The sequence below is a fragment of the Palaemon carinicauda genome, chromosome 1, assembly GCF_036898095.1.
Source record: "Palaemon carinicauda isolate YSFRI2023 chromosome 1, ASM3689809v2, whole genome shotgun sequence".
In the NCBI taxonomy this organism is placed as follows: Eukaryota; Metazoa; Arthropoda; class Malacostraca; order Decapoda; family Palaemonidae; genus Palaemon; species Palaemon carinicauda.
In genome coordinates, this window is record NC_090725.1 from 156,065,892 (window position 1) to 156,087,919 (window position 22,028).

Below are 22,028 nucleotides of genomic sequence, written 5' to 3' on the forward strand. Positions count from 1 at the left end.
TTACTTTTTACCCGAGGGTTTTATTAGCTCTTCAACCCTCACTAGCTCCCTTTTACATCCACCTACTCTATTCCCCCACTCTTTTGCTACAACTAATTTTCCTTCCACCAAACAATGATCAGATATACCGTTAGCCATACCCTTAAACACGTGCACATTTTTCAATCTTCCAAACATTCTTTTAGTTATCAACACATAATCCATTAACGCCCTATCAACCTTTCTTGATATTTACTTTTTACCCGAGGGTTTTATTAGCTCTTCAACCCTCACTAGCTCCCTTTTACATCCACCTACTCTATTCCCTAACTCTTTTGCTACAACTAATTTTCCTTCCACCAAACAATGATCAGATATACCGTTAGCCATACCCTTAAACACGTACACATTTTTCAATCTTCCAAACATTCTTTTAGTTATCAACACACAATCCATTAACGCCCTTTCTAACCAGTCTTTCATTTGCCACTCTTACCCACGTATACTTGTTTTTATTTTTTTTGAAAAAGCTAGAACTTATCACCATCTCTTGCTCAACACACACATCTACCAGTCTCTCACCACTCTCATTTTCACCTGGTACGCCATACTTCCCAATGACACCTTCTACCTCTCCAGCGCAAACTCATGCATTTAAGTCACCCATGACAACTACATAATTCCTTCTACCCAGTCCTTCTACACACCTACTTAATTCATTCCAGAACTCCGCTCTTCTTCACTTTTCTCACAACCTGGCCCACACGCACTGACAAAAGCCCAACATTCCCTACCCAACCTAACCCTTACCTACATTAACCAAGATGATATCTCCTTCCATTCCACTACTTTACCTGTCATCCATTCACTCAGCAATAAAGCCACACCTTCTCTTGCTCTTCCCCTTTCAATCCCAGACACTCTACCAGACATTTCACCAAACATCACTTCACCTTTCCCTTTTATCTTTGTCTCACACAAAGCCAATATATCCATCCTTCTATTCCTAAACATACTTCCACTCTCACATCTGTAACTCTTTATCGTACTACATCCACGCACATTCAAACACCCCAAAACTAGTGTGAGGAGCAGTCAGTCTCCCCCAGCTCCACCTCTTTGATGTTTCACAGGATTATAATACAGGAGAGGGGGTTCCCAGCCCCCTCGTTCCTCCCCTTTTAGTTGCCTCTTACGACATGCAGGGATACGTTGGAGCTATTCTAATTGTTTTTATGCTTCCGTGCCCACAGGGCCTGTAGTTTACCAACTACAGGTGTTATATTAATCAGCAATATGTCATTCAAGCAACATTTACATTTCTATATAAATATAAGCACTACACTTATGAGGATTGCAAATCAAAAACTACTATAATTTCCATATAATTTATTACAAATATGTACCACTGTAAGGCATTGTAAAATCGTCCATAGCAAAATGGCTTGAAACAAAATAGACAAGTCATGGTGTGAAATTTTGTAAGCACATACAGTATATAATACCAAATACAAATAAATAGAGGCTTAAGAGCAAACAGAACCAAGATAATAATGGCTCAAGCCAAGGTAGTATAAAACAACATTCCACCCAAAATAAATTCTGCTGTTAAAAAAAATAAATTTAATTTTGTCACTAAATGATATTGTTAGTCAAACTTTAAAGTATTTTGTTCCTACTTTACAATACGCAATGACCCTAACTGACACCAGCCTCACTAATACCTAAACAATCTGCTCCATCTCTCGTGCATAGTTGATCATCTGATGTGCCAATTCTTGGGATGGAATACTGTCATCACTCTTACGTACTTCCTTCTTGAAATGTAGGTAACCATCGTTGCCAACTTGCCATCCTCTCTGTACGGCATATGAAAATACATTACAGTGAAAAAAAATATGAGCATTACCTTTTTCAAACCTTTTCTAACAGAGAAAAGTAAATTCATTAAAATACATTCAAATTTTTAAAAAACATGCAAAAGAAGCCGAGGTTATTTATCTAACATATAATACCTACATATTTATCAAATTACAGTATGCACCAATAATGTACAGTATGAGTAAACTGAACTTACCAAAAAAAAAAATAATAATAATCATTATAAAATGATGGAAATGCAGTTCTCGGAACCTATTTTATCATACCTATTTTATCATAAAATGTACTCTTTTGAGTTTATTTGCAAAAGGTACCATAAAATCTGAGAATTTATTAGGATTCTAATACATAAAAGCTTTAACTTTAGCAAAAATAAATTATTTTAATTCTTAACTACAGTACACAAACCTAAGACAGCAAGGGCTGGTATGGCCACTGTAAATTAATATGGCAGTATATATGCATATACAACCCAGAAACATGAATTTCGATGACTCCATCTGTGTATTCGGGTGATGGGAAGTTCAACTTTTGTAGGATCTTTTAATTCCTTAGTTCACTACCAGATTCCACTTGTTTTGTGGTCTTCTAGGAACCACCAGAGTTATCCTGAGACCTGGCATGATTAACACTTGGTCAATCACCCAATAATCAGGTTGAAATGGTTGTGGGAGGTAACCTAAAAATTACCCTAACAACCTGTTAGACAGGAGTTCAAGCCCTGCTTAAGCCCAGTAATTTTTGGTAGCATCTACAAACTCACTGCCCTTGTGAGCCGGGGATAGGGTGCTTGGGGGAGCGTATAGGTCTACCAGTTGGCTTTTTTTGCCGTAAACTGGTTGGATAGAGGTTAAGTCCTCACCAAATGTATATATGGTCAGTCACTAGGTCATTGTCCTGTCCCTTGCCTTTGCTACTCATGAGTGTCCTTTAAAGGCTTAAGTGGACTGGTGGTCAAAAGTGTTGGAAAGTATCCTCGAACACCATTCAAGGGTCTAAAATGGGGAGCAGAGCAGAGTTTTCTGTTCAGCTATGTGGCAAACAAGTTGATCGCTACTAAGCCCCAGAGAAACAGAAGCCTTTCAACTATGCAAGGATTACGGACAATTCTGAGTGTGTCGGCTAAAACATTTCTCTTCCTGGCTTGAATCTCCCCAACACTTCTCCAACATTGTCTCTAGCCCAAGATGTGCACTTGCTTTGCCTTCTTGTTTGTTAATGTAAGCCATGACAGAAGTGTTATCACTCATCCTCACTGATGAGTACCTCAAAATACTCTGTTGGAAGGCTTGCAATACTATGAACGCTCCATGCATTTACAACCAGTTGATATGCCAGTGCTTTCTAGACCACAAACAAGAGGCAATTTGCTTCTTCAGATGCATGCCCCACTCTTCCTTGAATGCCTCCACACACAGCAGCATCTCTAGAAGTAGGGGGTTGAATAGATTTACCTTGGTGAGATTCTGTCATTCAACCACCCGGAAAGGCTGTCCCATACCGCTTACGGGAAGGAAGATTACTGACTGTTGACCAACGAGGCTTTAAACACCAAAGAAGCGACAGCTGGTGAACACGCATACGAAGAACAAGAAGATATTCACAAAGGTGTCGTCAGAATAAAGCCAGGAGTTCTTGCTTTCCTTGAGCCTGTTAATGGAGCTTCAGAAGTTCAAACTGGCAGCAAAAGATTTTATGTTGAACAAGCTGACAAAAGTCTCTCTTCATAGTTCATATAAGACAGATCTATTCTAATGTTGATATCAATATTAAGATGTTTTATATTCCTTATTCATTGTTTCTCATATAGTTTATGTTTACTGTCCTCACTGGGTTATTTTTCCATGTTGGGACCCTCGCCCTTATAACATCCTGCTTTTTAAACTAGGGTTGTAGCTTAGCTAATAATAATAATAATAATAATAATAATAATAATAATAATGATAATAATAATAATATAATGGAAAGTCTCTTGCTACTGCTGTGTGTCTATAAGCATGAAATATGCTTCATCATCTGCATATATACGAAACTTGACTTTACCCAAATGACGAAGATCCCCAGATCATCACCAATGCAAAGCAATCTTTTTTGATTCTGAAGCAGCTGCCTCCTGAAGGAACCCAGGATCAGCCAGTTATTAAGATACCTCCAGAAGCATATTCGGTTTGAGTGGGACTAAGCTAAGACCAGCTTGAATATGAGTGAACATTTGGGGAGCAGTGTATAGTTCAAAGCACAGGGCTTTGAAATGGTACACTACTACCTTGAGAACAAAGCAGTGGTGTTTTCTGTAGAACCAAGAAATGGGGGACTGAAAATGAGAATCCTACAGGTCCAGTGAAAGCAGGAAGTCCCTTCTGAAGACAGGCTGCACAGCAAGTTGCTGTCTCTATGCTAAACTCAGCTTAATAACAAAACTGTTTAGCGAAGCGGTCGAAGATTGGTCACAAGGCCCCCCTGACTCCTCCACCTCCATCAGAAAGAGCAGACTGTAGAAACCCAGAGAACAGTCTCATCTGCAAAACCTCTGCCACTTAAGCCAGAAGACTTCAATGATTCCGTAGAAACTCTGGAACGCTAATGTTATGCGAGTGAGAGGACCGTGAAAGCCTGAGTGTCCATCCTGAAGGACTTACCTCACCCACTATGCTACTTTTAAAATGGCATTTCAAGTGTCTACTCACTCACAGCACCTAGAGGAGATCCCTTCCAGGTCTGGAATGGTTCTTGGTATCGCACAGCCTCACCTTCCCTCTTACTTGCAAGGGAGAGAGATCAGTAAAACATCTAGGAAATGGGGGCAAAAAAGGGTAATGTCCTTTACCCTGACCGACGGCAAACATACTCGGTTAGGTACGTGAATGAGCACAGTGCAGACCAAGTCACCTTCCCAGTCTGTGTCAGTTCTCAGTAACTCATCATCTCTCTCACTTGTAAGGAGAGATGGGTTGGAATCTTACTCTATTCCAGGTAGAGGAGAAGGAATAAGCTGCTTCTTATTTGCCTTCATCGGGGTCATGGAAACCAACGTCGACACTCCCACAGGGGATGAGCCTACAGGATACTCTTCGAAACAGCAGTGACAACACCAGCATATGTTACATCCATCAACACCTCCATAGGTGAAGTAGGAGTAAGGAAGATACTACAGGGGTAGTCTTAGAACACCTGGCAGCACCAAAACTTTCTCCATCTGATGGAGTACCAATGATGTCCAAGGAACACCAACTGCGTAAGTTCATGTTGTTGTCAGCATAAAGCCACACATAGTGAAAGCATGACAGCATAAGTCAAGTCCTCAACAATAGAAAAAAGGATGACAACATTGAAGGTAGGTTTGCACAAAACCTGTCATACATTAACAGTTAATCAGAAAACAACTGCATACCCTAGTATCCCTAGTATTCTTCCTTTAAATTATCCCTGGAACATGGCAGTCTGTGCACGCTCATCATTCTTTTAAAATGAGATATCAAAAGAGCCAAAATTAGAGAGACAGCAAAATTACAGTACATGAGTACTGCTTGCAGCTGAAGTTAAAAACAAATGTTTGGCTGACTGAAAAGTGGGTGGGGCTTCCTCTCGTAAAATTTCAACAGCCATCAAGCCTTTGCTGAAGTAATATGTCTATTTAAGGATAACAGTTTGTATTTGTACAAGATGAAATTAGGTATTGAATGCAATAAAAAATAGTCCAGCTGTAAAAAAGCATCAGTAACATTTGTTTCTTAAATTTAATTTTCAAAATGATATTTCCAATACAGTATACTTAGTAGAGTATATACTGTACATTTAAAACTAACCTGCTCACAATAGTGAAGTATTTCTTTGGTACTAGAGAGATATAGCATTTTCCCAATATCTTCTGGTCTGATGCGGTCGTAAGCATTCTCCACGCAGTCTGCAATATCCTCCCTAATGGTAGCTAGTAATTCTTCAATAAAGAACTTGTAACCTTCTGCAGGTACTTCTCCTTTTGCTAAATAAATCTGTTAATGTAGTAAAATTAAATACATGGCCATTATTTATAAGAAGAATAAATTTAAGACTCATTAAAAATCACAACTTTCAAAAATAATTTCTATTTTTCCTAACTATACAAACCTGAGTTGCCCAATAAAATATGACAATGTAATAAACTACTGGAAAGTGGAGGGAAAGACCAGTCCACCTGTCAGTAAGCCAAACACTCACTCACAAACATCAGGGGATATGGACACACTTCAACTGAAGTTGTAAATCTCCAATGTAAGTTCAAAATTTGAAATTTGTGCTACTCCTAAGCAGCTTCCACCTCTGGTGCCACCAAAGGCGGGGAGCACTGACCTTCAATGACAACGACAACTTCTTCCAACAGTAACTCATTTCTCCATCACCATAAGAAAATCAAATTCCCTACAAAACTTATTTCTTTTTATTCTATTTCCAACATTAGTTTTACTTTATCTGTATGAGAGAGAGAGCGATTACTCTATGGATTCACGGATTAGACTCGGCAAATGGGTTAGGGCTCACACCAAGCAAGAGTCTATAATTCAGCAGTTAAAAAAGAGAGAGAGAGAGAGAGAGAGAGAGAGAGAGAGAGAGAGAGAGAGAGAGAGAGAGAGAGAGAGAGAGAGAGCCTTACCTTATTGCCTTATTTTTTGTTTGGGTTCCCCCAGGTCCCTCAGTGTGAGGCACCTCGTATATCCACCAGAGAGTTGCTAATGCATCTTCCGGTGTATTTTGCATCTTCCAGTCTTGGATGGTCTGGGATGCATCTTAGGTATTTATCGAGCTTATTCTTAAACACATCTACGCTCACTCCTGATTTGTTTCTTAGATGAGCTGGCAGCACATTAAATAGTCGCTGCATTATCAATGCTGGTGCGTAGTGGATTAATGTCCTGTGCGCCTTTCTTAGTTTACCTGTAATATTTTTTGGCACTATTACTCTACCTCGGCTTGCTCTTTCTGATATTTTAAGCTCCATGATGTTTTCAGTAATTCCTTCTATTTGCTTCTATGCTTGTATTATCATGTAGCATTCTCTTCTCCTTTCTAGACTGTATAGTTTTAAAAATTGCAGTCTTTCCCAGTAGTCAAGGTCCTTAACTTCTTCTATTCTAGCAGTATAGGACCTTTGTACACTCTCTATTTGCGCAATATCCTTTTGGTAGTGTGGGTACCATATCACATTGCAGTACTCGAGTGTACTACGTACATAAGTTTTGTAAAGCATAATCATGTGTTCAGCTTTTCTTGTTTTAAAGTGTCTGAATAGCATTCCCATTTTTGCTTTACATTTAGCCAACAGTGTTGCTATTTGGTCGTTGCATAACATATTCCTATTTAACATTACACCAAGGTCTTTAATTGCTTCCTTGTTTGTGATTGTCTCATTATTAGGTCCCTTGTATGCATACACCATTCCTTCTCTGTTTCCATAATTTATTGATTCGAATTTATCGGAGTTAAATACCCTCCTATTTATCTCCGCCCATTCATATATTTTGTTTAGATCTCTTTGTAGTGAGTTCCTATCTTCATCACAAGTAACTTCTCTACTTATTCTTGTGTCATCGGCGAAACTTCTCACTACGGAGTTTTCAACATCACAGTCTATGTCTGAGATCATAATAACACAGCAGTGCAGCTAATACCGTACCTTGTGGCACACCCGATATTACCTGGGCTTCATCTGATTTCTCGTCATTTGCAACCACTATCTGTTTTCTGTTTTGCAGGAATTCTTTTACCCATTTTCCTATCTTTCCCACAATATTATGCTTTCTCATTTTTTTTCTCCAATATGTTATGGTCTACCTTGTCAAAGGCTTTTGCAAAATCTAGATAGATCACATCTGTGTCTTTTTCATTTATCATATTTTTGTATATGTTTTCATAGTGTGCTATCAGTTGGGTCTGTGTACTTTTTCCAGGCACGAAACCGTGTTGACCCATATTAAATAAATTATTTTTGACCAAATGGTTCATTATTTTCTTTTTTATTACCCTCTCATACACTTTCATAATATGTGATGTTAGACTAACAGGTCTATAATTGCTTGCCTCTAGTCTTGATCCACTTTTGAAGATAGGGGTTATATAAGCTAATTTATGTTTAACATATATCTCGCTCATATCTACACTTTGTCTTAGCAGTATTGCAAGCGGCTTCGCGATAGTGTTTGCAGTTTTTTTAACAAAATCGCTGGAACGCCATCTGGTCAGGCTGCCGATCCATTTTTAATTTCATTTATAGCCTTGACAATATCTGCTTCACTAATATCTATATCCGTTAGATATTCAACATTTTCTTCTCTCATTTCTGTTTCATTATTCTCATTCGCAATTCTTGGCGTGAACTCACTCTTATATTTTTCTGCTAATATGTTGCATATTTCCTTTTTTTCATTCGTTAGCCGTCCTTCAATTCTTAGAGGGCCTATTTCTATTCTCCCTTTATTCATCTTTTTTGCATAGGAGTAAAGTACTTTGGGGTTTCTTTTTATATTTTGAAGTGTCCTTTCTTCTAGGTCCCTTTTTTCATTTTCTTTCGACTGTATAATCTTTTGTTCTGCATTTACTATCTTACATTTTATTTCCCTCATTTTCCACACATTTTTTTCTTTTACAAGATTTTTCTTCCACTTTCTAATTTTCTGAAATAAGATCCTTCTGTCTCTTGGTATACACGTCTTTTGTTTATTGTTTTTTTTCGGTACATATTTTTCAACAATTTTCTCCAGTATTTTGTACAGTATGTCTGTATTTACCTGTATATTATCACTTACAAATACATTTTTCCATTCTTTATTCAGTTCTTCATTTATTTCTGACCATTTTATATTCTTACTGTAAAAATTATATTTTCCATATCCTTCCCAAAGTTTTGTGCTTTTATTAATTCTGCGATCACTTGCTTTGGAATGAACTATCAATTCTATGACATTGTGGTCTGAAATTCCCGTGTTATACACTATTATTTCTTTAACATAATTCACCTCATTCACAAATACTAGATCTAGGACATTTTCCTTTCTTGTTGGAATGTGGTTTATTTGTTGCATATTATGTTCTAATAGCATATCTTGAAGCTTTTCAAATTGCCTCTTATCTTCTGCGCTACTATTACTCTCTTTTTTATATGTATACATACAACCACTTTCTTCTATCCGTACTTTCCAATCCACGAAAGGAAAGTTAAAATCTCCGGATAGGAGTATATTCCAGTCTTTATGGTTTCTACATATATCATCTATTTTTTCTATTATTATGTCAAACTCCTTAGTATTTGGGGGTCTGTAAACTACAATATTCACTAGTTTTTCAAATTCAAATTCTACCGCAATCAATTCACATTCTGTGTTGCTGTATTTTTCACAGACTTTTCCTTGATTTATGTCTCTTCCAAATACTGCGGTTCCCCCTTGATTCTTATTTTTTCTGTCTGATTTATAAGTTTGGAAACCCTTTATCTGGTCATCACTCCCAGTCTCTTGGGAATACCATGTTTCACTTATATTTAATATATCTATTTTTTCAATTTGGGTTAGTTCTTCTAGGAACTCTATTTTCCTTTTAGAGTTACTCGTGACTAAACCCTGTGCATTCATCACTATTAGGGTTTGTGTTTCAACCCCATTATTTAATATTGGTAATAATATGGATTCTCCCATGCTTCCTTCCTGTTCTGATATGATGTTCTTTTCTTCATTTCTCGGAATTCTGCCATTAAAAAATCCAACTTTTCTACTATATTTGTTCTTTCGCCTTCATATTTATTTTTGTGTGTAAACCTGCAATTATCCCCATATCTGCACCAACCCCTGGCATTATAGATGCATTCTTTGTAGTTGGGCTCTATTTGTGCAGATTTGGGTTGAAAGGCCTTTTTTGGTGCATAGTGCGGTATATACGCAGCCTGTTTTTTTGTTTCTTTTATTGTTTCATTTTTGTTTTTCTTTTCAGTTTGCTGAGTTTTCTTACTCTCATTCATAGTTGCAGGATGCATATATCGACATTTTTTGTTGAAACTGCATCCTTTTCCTTCTTTTAGGGTTTTGCATATTTTTGGATGGAGATCTCTGCATTCGTCTCCATATCCGTCTAAATACGCACATTTACCATATATTTCATAATTATGGCATATCTTTGGATGCTTGTAGTAGCATCTTTCGCCAAATCTGCAATTCCCTCTTTTCAGCCTATTACAGACTATATCTTTCTTTTTTTTTTTTTTCTTGTTCTTGCTCTTCCCTTAAAGTATGTAGGTCGGGGTAGAGTCTCTTGGGTCTATTATTTGTTTCCATCTGATAATTTATTTCTTCATAAGTATGTTGTTGGATGGCATCATAAGTTATATCAATGATTTCCTCTGCATCCTTACACATATCCTGCTCATTTTTCTCTTCTTCTTCTTCTTCTTCTTCAACTATTTGCAGATTTAGTCTCGACTTAATTATATTTTCTATCCAGACTAAGCATGTTGAGCAGATTACCTTTGTGTCTCTATTTTTTATTTTTTGCTGTATTTCAGCACATGTGGGGTGTGTTGGAACATGACAGGCATTACATTTTCTAATCAGTTGTTGAGGATTATTAATGGAATACCATATCTTACATGTATTACACCATTTTGGCATTCTTTTTCCCAATGCATCAATCAGCATATTCACCATATTGGACTTGTTGTTGTTCTTTGATGGAATGTGTTGATTGATGTAGACTTTCTTTATAAGTCTCTTTATCACTTGGATCTTCTTTGGAATTTCTTCAATTATTTTGCTGATGTTTTCCGCAGATTTGTTCCAGTTTATTGGATCATATTGTTTCAATATGTCTGCGAATATTTTTCCGTCACACTGGTTGGAGATACTAGTGACCTCTGTTGTAAGACAGTCGAGCTCCTGTTTCGCCAACTCATGGAATTTGCTTTTGCTGACTCCAGCGATGTCTCTCCACGAGTTGCCTGCGTTATACAATGCCATCTTGATCAGATTTTTATTAATTCACAAGATAACTATCCTATGCCGACATTTTATCCCACTTTTCTGAGAGAGAGAGAGAGAGAGAGAGAGAGAGAGAGAGAGAGAGAGAGAGAGAGAGAGAGAGAGAGAGAGAGAGAGTGTGTGTGTGTTACAAGGATTTTGGATGTCTCAAAGAATTCTTAGTACATCTGCAGGTAGAGCAATTTAGTTTAAGAATTTAGAGTTCTTATGATCTTGTCTAACTTATTCTTCATAGTCAGGAAGCCAAAGTCAGAAAATGTGCACCACCCTGCTGATTGTGTTAGATTAGATTAGTCTAAATAAATTGTTCAGATACAGATAAATATAAATCCACTTATTGGACATTATAGATATGGATAGTATGGCTACCAAGACAGTTTTCAAAATGGCCGCCAATTTCCAAACTTTTTGTCATATTTCAGCTTCTAATTGCAATAAACTAACAATGTTGGAGTCAATTCCTATGTTTTTCAATGTGTATAACTTAATTCTGGCATTATGATAAACCTTGGTGTATACATTCTCCAAAAAAAAGTTATTTTTCAAAAATATTTAACAAAATTTGTAGGGGTTCCTAATTCACATTGCTAAGAATTAAAATCCTTAATATAAAAAATGCAATGCATGGATTTTTAAACCTAGCTTATACTTGTAGTGAACTCGTATTGATTAAATTGCTTTAATCTTGCATTGTATCTGATATTTTTAGTGTGTTGGTAACTTAGTTATGTTTACTAATAATAGTAATCAGATTCGACTGTGGTTGACCTGTTACAAACTTTGCGCATCGTCATGTTTCGGTTGTGTTTGGTGATTGTTTGATGTAACATATAACCTTGGAATTTGGGTGTACTTTGATTGTATGTTTGTATGTTTAGCTGTATGTTAAATTCTGTAATTTCTTATTTTGATATCTTATTTAAATGTTTTATTACTCATCAAATCTAACAATGGCTTTTGAGTTTTGGGGTTTTTATGTTATAGTTTTGTTATTCATTTTTATTTATTTTTGTATATATTCATTGGTTGGTCACGTGACACGTGTACCTGATGACCGCTTTTGAAGCGAGAATATATGGAGTCTGATTTGTGAAGTCGTAGTGTCAATTTGTATTTGTGGAATTGGTGAGAGTAAGATACAGGATAGCCATCTGAGCCTCGTAAAACCCGAAATACTCTTTTACTATTCACTGTTTAAAATAGTTCTAAATATATACTAACTGTGTATTTCTTTTTTGTTCTAGGAATAAAACATGAAGGCTGCTAGTAGAATTCGCACAGGAAGCTCAAGGAGTCAAGAAGAAGACAGTGTAGACTGGGATAAATGGCTCATTTGCCAGGACAGTTCAAAAACAAGCAAATCAGAATCTTTATGGAAAACTAAAATTGTTGGAGTGCAAACTGTAGCTGAATGTTGTAAACAAAGAGAGAAATATAATGACTCTAAATATGTGAATGCATTTTCAAGAATTCGAAAATATTCTATACCTGAATATGTTCACCACATTCAATGGCACAGGTCATGTTACAGTGATTTTACTCACTAAAAGGCATTAGACATTTTAAGTCACGTGTTCAGCCAAAATCTGTCACTGATAAAGAACAAACTCAAAGCACATCAATCTTCTCAGAAACCCTACATGAGTAAAAGTCCCTCAGATTTCCCCACAGCGCAATGGATAGGTCAAAATGTGCTTTCTGTCAAACTGATATTGATGGAAACGCAGGTGTCCTTACAAGTGTGGAATTTTAACACACATCTTCTAAGATGTTTAGTTTGGCACAATTTGATCCTACCATGCGCCGCTGGTTTGCAGGTGTATCAGACTTGACGGCTGCTGAAGGAAAATATCACCTAAAGTGTTATGTCTCTTTCTGCAGAAAGTATGATAAGCAATATGGAGAGAAAAGCCTGTCTCCAGAAAGTATCTGCTTCAGCAAAGTAATGACTGAACTGGAGAAGGAGATGGAGAGAGGACACATATTCTCATTAAAGACTGTCTGGGAACATTACAGTAACCTTCTGTCTAAAGATTTTCGAATAGAGGCTGGAGCGTACAAAGGCTACAATTTCAAGCAGAGGGTAGAACTCTATTTCGCTAGTGATAAGGTTACATTTGTTCAGCCATTGGATGTAACGAAGCCCCTTATGATTGTGCCCTCCGGTTTCACTGATGTTACCATGAGAACGGTTTTGGATGACTTGTCTGAAGAAGGAACCAGTTCTGAAGAAGATGACATCATACAGCACAGTCTGGGTCATCATTAGGATGAGATTCTCAGTTGGATATTTAGAGTAGCCATGAAGATTCACGGTGATGTTCAGCACACTCCAGGGAATGACATAATAGGTGGACTTACAACAGACAATGCAGAGAAAATTGTTCCTGAGAGTTTATACATGCTCATAAAGCTCCTCTGTGGTGGTGACAACACTGACAAGATGGATGGTGATGACGAGTACGAGGTAGAGATGAAAAACAAAGTTCTCAGTATCTTCCAAGATATTATTTTTGTGGCATCAACAGACAAAAAAAATGACTCCCCAGCACCTTGGCCTTGGTCTTGCTCTACATCAGGCTACCCGTTCAAAGGACCTGGTCAATCTCTTCCATGCAGCCGCTCACACAGCAGGGTATGATACAATCCTCCGAATTGACACAGCTATCGCAAATGATGTCATTCAACGTTTCCAAGAGAATGGACATACAGTGAACCCTCGTTTATCGCGGTAGATAGGTTCCAGACCCGACCGCGATAGGTGAAAATCCGCGAAGTAGTGACACCATATTTACCTATTTATTTAACATGTATATTCAGACTTTTAAAACCTTCCCTTGTACGTAGTACTGTTAACAAACTACCCTTTAATGTACAGAACACTTAATGCATGTACTACAGTACCCTAAACTAAAACAGGCACAAATATTAAAGGCGATTTTATATCATGCTTTTCTTAAACACGCCAAAAAGCACGATAAAAAATGGCAACCAATGTTTTGTTTACGTTTATCTCTGATCATAATGAAGAAACAAACGCATTTACACATCTGTGTATAGGTTAGTTTTTGCATTGATTATATTGATTATTCAGTACAGTATGTTGATTTTGTTATTACCTACCAATGTTTTACTTAATTTTTCTTAGGACTTCCAAATGAAATGTTTTTCTTTATGACGCCGCCTGAAACGACGGCGTCATAAAGTACGCTCAGTAAACAAACGAAGGCATTTAACGAGCATGATGAAAGTGATAAATAATGATATTACAGTAAAAGCTTTTAGAAAATATGTTATTACAAATATTATTTACCGTATCTATATAAAATCATACATACGTAGCAAAGCAAGAAAACAATTTACGAGAGAGAGAGAGAGAGAGAGAGAGAGAGAGAGAGAGAGAGAGAGAGAGAGAGAGAGAGAGAGAGAGAGTTGTTTTACATACGTAAATGTAAATTTTAAACAAAAAAGATAGCCCCATTTCATATAAAATAGGTTACTGTATTACAAATATTTTACTTTATCATATTACAGTAGTCTGTATAATACTGTAAAGTTCAGTACAGTATGTTGTTGTTATAGTCATGGCGATGAAATTCTCACGAAACAAAAACACGGCATTCCATTACAACAGCTGATTCATTCTCTCTCTCTCTCTCTCTCTCTCTCTCTCTTCGTGTTATACAATACTTACATATAGATGAAGAAACTAAAATTAGTTTTCTTAGTGTCAATTAAATACGAAACGAAAAAATTATGCCGAGTTTACATCCATTTCAATCGTTGCTAAAAATACGGCATCCGATTTCATCAGCAAACCACCATTTTTTGGGAAACATCATTTTATTCTAGAAAATTGCTACTCTTTAAATAGTTACAGTAATTGCACATTAAGAAAGCGTGTACTTTTGTTTTTAAATTTCGGGTGTGTTTTAAAAATCGAGTATTGTTGACTTCTTTTTGTTTTACTTTTGGCTGTGATTAGATCAGCTGACGTCTAGCTGCCGTACGAATACACTAACAAATTATCGTTTATACCATTTCTTAACTTATTCAAACCGTCTACAGTATACAGTTGATATTATATTACATTTAAATCAACACACACACACACACACACACTCTCTCTCTCTCTCTCTCTCTCTCTCTCTTCTCTCTCTCTCTCTCTCTCTCTGTGGGCTACTTTTCACTACCTCCCATTCCTTACCTCTCTCTATCTCTCTAACAAATGATATCTTTGTTGCTCCTCAAAGTTTCATTTATATTGAAAATCAATCATGATTCAATTTTCCTTACTTTCTCCAATCTCGCACCATCGGTCACATCGCGGTATTTTCGAAATTTCCGGAAAATCCGCGATATATGTATATACATGCGTTATGAAAAAAATCCGCGATGGTCGAACCGCGAAGTAGCGAGGGCTCACTGTATCATGATCCCGAGAAATTTCCTCATCCTCAATGTACCCCCCCTCCCCACTACTGGCTATTTGAAATACTCTAATGACAATATTGACATTATCGAGGAGACATTGACTGGGTCTGGCACCTTTCATGCCAGTCAGTACATGGCCATCAGACGTAAAGGACAACAGGAGACAGCAATGGATATTCAGATAAAGACTGGTCGGTAAAAGGCTCTTCACGCTCCACCTGAGATTACGGGTGAAGAGCGCTCCACCTGAGATTACGGGTGTCGAAGAGGCCAACATTTCCACCTCAAAACCAGAGCCCGTATTTTCAGAATCAGTACAGAAAATTTGGTACTCCCCTGATAACCAGAAAATTAAACAGACTGAAACAAAAGATCTTGCATGGATCTTGACCAGACCATAAACAAAATGGCCAGGTTGTTCCAGGCTGGAGTGGCTTCTACCAGAAAGTGTCCACAGCTAATCCACCAGTGACAATATTTGGGCCTATGCCAATCCTGAATGCCCCAGCCCATGACTGACACATTATGGACTGTCATGCAGAACTGTCAAGCCATGACAAAGAAGATTGGCGAGAAGTACACCATCAAAACCTTTGACGAGCAGCTGTATTGCAAAGCAAAAATGCTCCAATGGGACAAGGACTGCTGTAAGGATATGGTAATCATGCTTGGGGGTTTCCTTACCCAAATGAACTTCTGTAAAGTGTTGGGACAGTACATGGATTCTTCAGGCCTGGAAAACATCTGGATTAAAAGTGGAGTCCTCGGTGTAAAAGCAAGTGAATAAGTTATGAAAAGGAAAGGTTGGAACCGCGTCATTTGCATTCACAAGCTGACATTAGAAGCGCTTTGGTCAGTCCTGTGGGCAAGCTTAACAACATGGACAAGGGAAAATGACAAGTTCGTCTGAGACGACTTAAAAGTTGCAGCTGGGAGAGTTTCAGATGCCTTTGCCAACAAAGATGACAGAGATATCAATTCCTCCCTTGAAGATCTTTTGTCAGAAACTGAAGAGGTGCATGTCCTGTTTAGTGAGTTTGAGGATTCTTGTTTAAAGAAAGCCACTTTTTGTTATTGGAGAACCTACATGATGTTGATCTCCATTCTTCTGAGGTTCACTCGCTCTCTTCGTGAGGGAGATTGGGGCCTGTTCCTTGCATCATTTTCTGAAATGCTGCCTTGGTTTGGGGCATTTGATCAATTCCATTACTCACGCAGGGGAGCTGTCTTCCTCGCTGATATGCATATGCTACCCACAACAAATTGCGCAAGGTTTGTTAGTAAGGGAACAAAAAAAAAAAAATATAGCTAAAGACAAGGGATATATTATTCATGGTATTAGGACAGCAATAAAGTTGTTAAAATCATGAGGAAGTCAAAGTAATGTTGAGAAGCAGAAATAGAGTAGAGAAAAATTTAGATTCAAACTTGGGAAGCAGTTTCCCTAAGTTTGAGAGCCCTCTTGCTCATTACAATCCTTCAACATGAAAAGATATTCCCTGTTGAATCCCAATGACTTCAAGACATTCTCTCGTTAAGAGGGACGAATGCCGTGTTTTAAGACTTAGCCTACGGCATTTAGTATACAGTACCGTAAATAAACTATTAGTATTTTTTTTTCAATGAAAGTATAAATATTATCCTACTTCAAATGAAAAAAATACTAAAACAGCAATCGTACTCTCACTCTATTTTACTATAAGAATCCTTACATGACACACACTGCATGTGTAAATCAACACCCTCTCTTTACATTAAATTTCAATCTATTACCACTTTAATTTATTGGCATTTCTCTCATTATTTTTATATACTGTAATCACTTACATTTCTATCTAACCAATTACAGCTTAATATTTCCCTTTAATAATACTGCATATGATTCCTTCCTGCATAATAAATCACAAGCATTTTACTGTAGTTTAAATAATTAAATTGAAGATTTTGTAATCCACAATACTTTTATGTGTTTATTAGATGAAAGTACTGCATAATATTCTTATTTTGTCTGGAGAAATACATTGTTCTATTTTCAGCTATCTCCCCTCAAACCTGACATTGTTTGTTTGTTTCATAAAGAAAAAAAAATTGATCTTTCATATTTCTTTACAGAAAATTTCAGCTCTTTTTTCAAAAATAAATCTCTTTAAAATGCATGATATATGTCCAGCTCTAATTTCCACTCCTTTTCAATTTGCGAAAAATTCATCAAGGTCAGAGTAAAATAAAAGGTTTGACAGCTCTGATTGATTTACGACCTAACTGAACTGGGAATAGAAACTTCATTTTCTGCTTGATGAAAATTCTAGATAGCTTTCTTTTAAAAAGAATTTTTTTTTTTTGTTAACAAATAAAAAAGTTGCTAATTATCATAAATTCTATAAAAATTCTAATCTCATTTTTCTTCACTAAAATAACCCAAATATTTAGGAACCATCATTAAGAGCAATGGATCAGTAGTTACAGAATCTAAGGAGAGAATAGGGAGGCCAGAGCAACCAATGGGCATGCTAAAAACATTTTGGAGGTCAAATCGAATATCAGTTCACGGCAAAAACAAAATATCAATTTTTTTTTTCACTTGTAAGATCAATATGAACTTATTAGCACAAGTCGTGGTACAACACTGTAACAATTGATGCAAAATTTCTTGCCTTTAAGAATAAAACATTGTGAAGGATTTTGGGAATCAAAAGGCAGCAGCATATAACAAATGTGGCAATTCATGAGGTAGCAGGGGTGCCCCATGTGAACAATATAGTTAGATTATCAAGATGGAGATGGATGGAGCATAGTTCAAGAAGAATAGATGTGTTAGTCCAGGATGTACCAGAATGGAAGCAAATGGGGAGGATAGGATGTGGTAGACAAAGAGAAACGTGCCTGATAACAATGCAAAGGGAAGTTGGATCTGAAAAATGGGTTGAGCTCAGAGAGATGGCACAATAAAGACATATGGCATGAATTCATTGAGGCCCTATGCATCCCATGAGTGCCAGAAGATTAACATAAGATAGGATGCGACTACCTATACTTCTATTAAAAGCCAATGGTTTGTATTCACATAGAAACACACAATATTATAAAACTGTCTGCTGCACCTTTAAAATTTCATTAGTAATAATGAACAATGATTCAAATACTGTACCAGTATTTACATTAGCTTAAATGGTGTTGCCATTCTTACCTTATTATATGCTCCTTCCATTAAATACTGCTCCATAGCAACAGGATGCCTTATATACACATTGTCAGTTACTGCTGGGGGTGGTAGATGCTCTAAAGCTGTGTGGAACTCACCAACTTTGTTCTGAGCAAGAAGACACAGCAAGTCCAGTCCTAACAACTCATACATATATGGAGATTCAGGTAGCTGTTCCCTGTGAAGTAGATCCATACTACAATTCATCATTCATATTACGGTTATAAACTCCCTTATTAGACAATGCTAATAATTAGGCATTATTACATTATGATACATGACATAACACAATTCCTTGCATTTCTAACTATTAACAGTGGAGTACCTTTGTTTATGAGTAACATTGAATATGAACAAATTCGGACATAAACTCCAACTATATTACAAGCATTGGATCAGTATGCAAGCAAAAATTTCACTTCATATTCTCACAGGCTACCCATCTCTAAAAAGTCTTATGGTTAGTTTCAGCTTGGCCGAAAGGATAATCCCTTTTAAATAGCATTACTTATGTTTGTAAAGGAACAATCCTTTGTTAGCTAGCTTTGAAATGGCAGACAAACTGTCATAAATAGCCCCACCACCACAAATCAATCGACATGGGACCTAATACCAAGAAAAAGACATAAATAATGTGGGTTTACATTACAACTTACCTGTAATCCATATAATATATCTTGAGCATAGCAATGTATCTCTCAAATGAAGGGATATTTTTAGTTGCAATACTCCAAAGAGCTCCAATTTCTAATGTATTCCCTGAAAAATAATTAATAGTTTAATACGCAGTATTTTACTCGATAAAATATTCCAAATGTTCTAAATGTTGAAATATAAATGGCAAAAAAATTCCAATGTTTTAATTATTAAACTATATATGGCATGTGTAAAATTTCAAGTTCTATAAGAAAGGAATACTTCAATTAACTTTAGATGAACAGTGTCTAGTCCCGAGAACTATATTCCTCAAATTGTGAAAACTTTACAAAAATCAGATTTTATTTAAAAGTAAATTGCATCTTCCTAACTATATAAACCTGAGTCGTTTAACAGTAATATGTTTTCAAGGTAGCTAGAACTCAACTATCAAAACAAATAACGAAGTGATGGTAGTTACTGGCGGTGGCAAGAAAGCTCCCCCCCCCCCCCTGAACACAAAGTAGCAATTTCTGACCTTAAACCAAGGATTTACAAGAGGGTTGAGTCGAAAAGTGTAACTTAAAGAACCCAGGTTTGTATTGTTAGGGAAAATGACAATTGGGAAGTAATTTTATATTTTTCCTAATGATACAAACCTGTAACTATTTATAGGGGTATTACTTTTGGTGAAGCTGAAAGGACAAGCCATTAGAATTTAGCAAGGGTTAACTAACCATTCCGCAAGTGGGGGGGGGGGGGGTTTAGGGGGAGTGGCTTGCTACCCCTCACTCAAACACTTGTGACTGTGCTTCACTTTGCTTGGAGGTAGGGTTGGCGGGCAAATAGCTACGGGTTTGTATCGTTAGGAAAAATACAAATTACTCCCAATTTGCCATTTGTTCTGTAACTGGAATGCAAACCAATGCTATTTATATGGATTGACTCACCCATTAGGTGGGTGGATGTCCCTGCCAATCTGGCTTTTGACCTAACCCTGAGCTTCATATTGTGTATGTTAGTGCACAAATAAGGAGACCCTAACACCTCGCTAAACCTTGCTAAGCATGGTCTGCGGACTACACAAGCTGCATGTTGACTTACTAGAAATGTGACTGTCAAGGTATAAGTTACTCCAAGTCTGTAGGAGATAACTGAATTGACCAAGACATTTCTAATACCACCTCACCAGGCCATGGGGGACGCAACAATATTGGAACAATACTAGATTATAGAAGGGAGCAATGGTTTACCAGCAGCTGAGGCCAGATTGTGCAGAGAGGGGAGGATGAAGAAAGGAAAAGAGCCACACATTCCGTTTCATTCACTCAGACTAATACCGGGTAACTAATGCCCTCAACCTTCTGCTACTTGTCCAATAAAGAGCTTGAGGTACTAACTAGCTGTAGTGCAGCCACCACAAGAACAATAGAGAACGTATCGAGTCTCCTGTGGGTCATGTCTTGCAGGTAGTGGGCGGTGAAAGTTGCTTAATGTTTCCACATGACCGCTTGTAAAACCTGCGCCAGAGAGCTGACATTATGAGCTTGGGTTGACATGTTGGAGGAGGATAGTGATTCAAAGCATGGTCAACACCCCTTACATTCCAAGTAGAAATGGTGTTCTTTGTGATCCTCCTATTGTTTCTGACCACACACCCACACACACACACACACACACACACACACACAGAGAGAGAGAGAGAGAGAGAGAGAGAGAGAGAGAGAGAGAGAGAGAGAGAGAGAGAGAGAGAGAGAGAGAGAGAGAGAGAGAGAGAGAGAGAGAGAGAGAGAGGAGAGAGAGAGAGAGAGAGAGAGAGAGAGAGAGAGGAGAGGAGAGAGAGAGAGAGAGAGAGAGAGAGAGAGAGAGAGAGAGAGAGAGAGAGAGAGAGAGAGAGAGAGAGAGAGAGAGAGAGAGAGAGAGAGAGAGAGAGAGAGAGAGGAGAGAGAGAGGAGAGAGAGAGAGGAGAGAGAGAGAGAGAGAGAGAGAGAGAGAGGAGAGAGAGAGAGAGAGAGAGAGAGAGGAGAGAGAGAGAGAGGAGAGAGAGAGAGAGAGGAGAGGGAGGAGAGGAGAGAGGAGAGTGAGGAGAGCGAGAGAGAGAGAGAGGAGAGAGAGAGAGGGAGAGAGATGAGAGAGAGAGAGAGAGAGAGAGGATGCCCAGGAGGACATTCATCACAGCAGAGGAGAAGCGACTACCGGCCCATAACCCATGAAGGACCGGTTAACTCTAGCCTTGTGTGCCAATGCCAGCGGTGGCTGTAAGGTCAAGGTCACTGCTGATGTACCACCGGGTGGCTGTAAGGTCAAGGTCACTGCTGATGTACCACCCGGAAAACCCACATCCTTTAAAGAGCCAAAGAATCTTGAAAGAAAAACTGGAAGTGATGTGGTCCTGCAGACAGCGATGACGGGACGACGCTCTGAGTAACCAGTCGTCCAGGTACAGGGAGGCTCTGATCCCCGACAAATGTAAAAACAAGAGGAGCAGGGCTGAGGCCGAAGCACAGTGCTCGGAATTGGTACACCACATTCCTGTATACAAACCTTAGATACGGCTGAGAATCTGGGTGTATAGGAATGTGGAAGTACGCATCCTGCAAGTCGAGAGAGACCATCCAGTCTCCCTCTCTGACTGCTGCTAGAACGGATTTGGTGGTCTCCATCGTAAACTTTGTTTTGACAACAAACACGTTGAGAGCACTGACATCCAGCACCGGCCTCCAACCTCCTGTATGCTTTGGAACTAGGAAGAGACGGTTGTAAAACCCCGGTGATTGAAGGTCCGAGACTTTCACCACCGCCCCCTTCTCTAGCAACTGAGACACCTGCAGATGTAATGCCTGTCTCTTCGACTCCTCTCGATACCTGGGAAAGAGGTCTATCGGATCTTTTACTAGAGG

General features: G+C 37.9%; 1 protein-coding gene across 1 annotated transcript in view; it reads right to left on the bottom strand.

Moving 5' to 3' along the window:
- Nucleotides 1–1,353: 1,353 nt before the first annotated feature.
- LOC137652535 (26S proteasome non-ATPase regulatory subunit 8-like) overlaps nt 1,354–22,028 on the bottom strand; it is a 55,673-nt gene continuing 34,998 nt past the window's right edge. Inside the window, exons 3-6 of the mRNA XM_068386006.1 lie at nt 19,149–19,251; nt 18,478–18,670; nt 5,667–5,852; nt 1,354–1,838 (exon numbers count right to left, since the gene is read on the bottom strand). Of these exons, the coding sequence (XP_068242107.1) occupies nt 1,704–1,838; nt 5,667–5,852; nt 18,478–18,670; nt 19,149–19,251 (617 nt within the window). The 3' untranslated portion in view covers nt 1,354–1,703. The remainder of the gene's footprint in view (nt 1,839–5,666; nt 5,853–18,477; nt 18,671–19,148; nt 19,252–22,028) is intronic.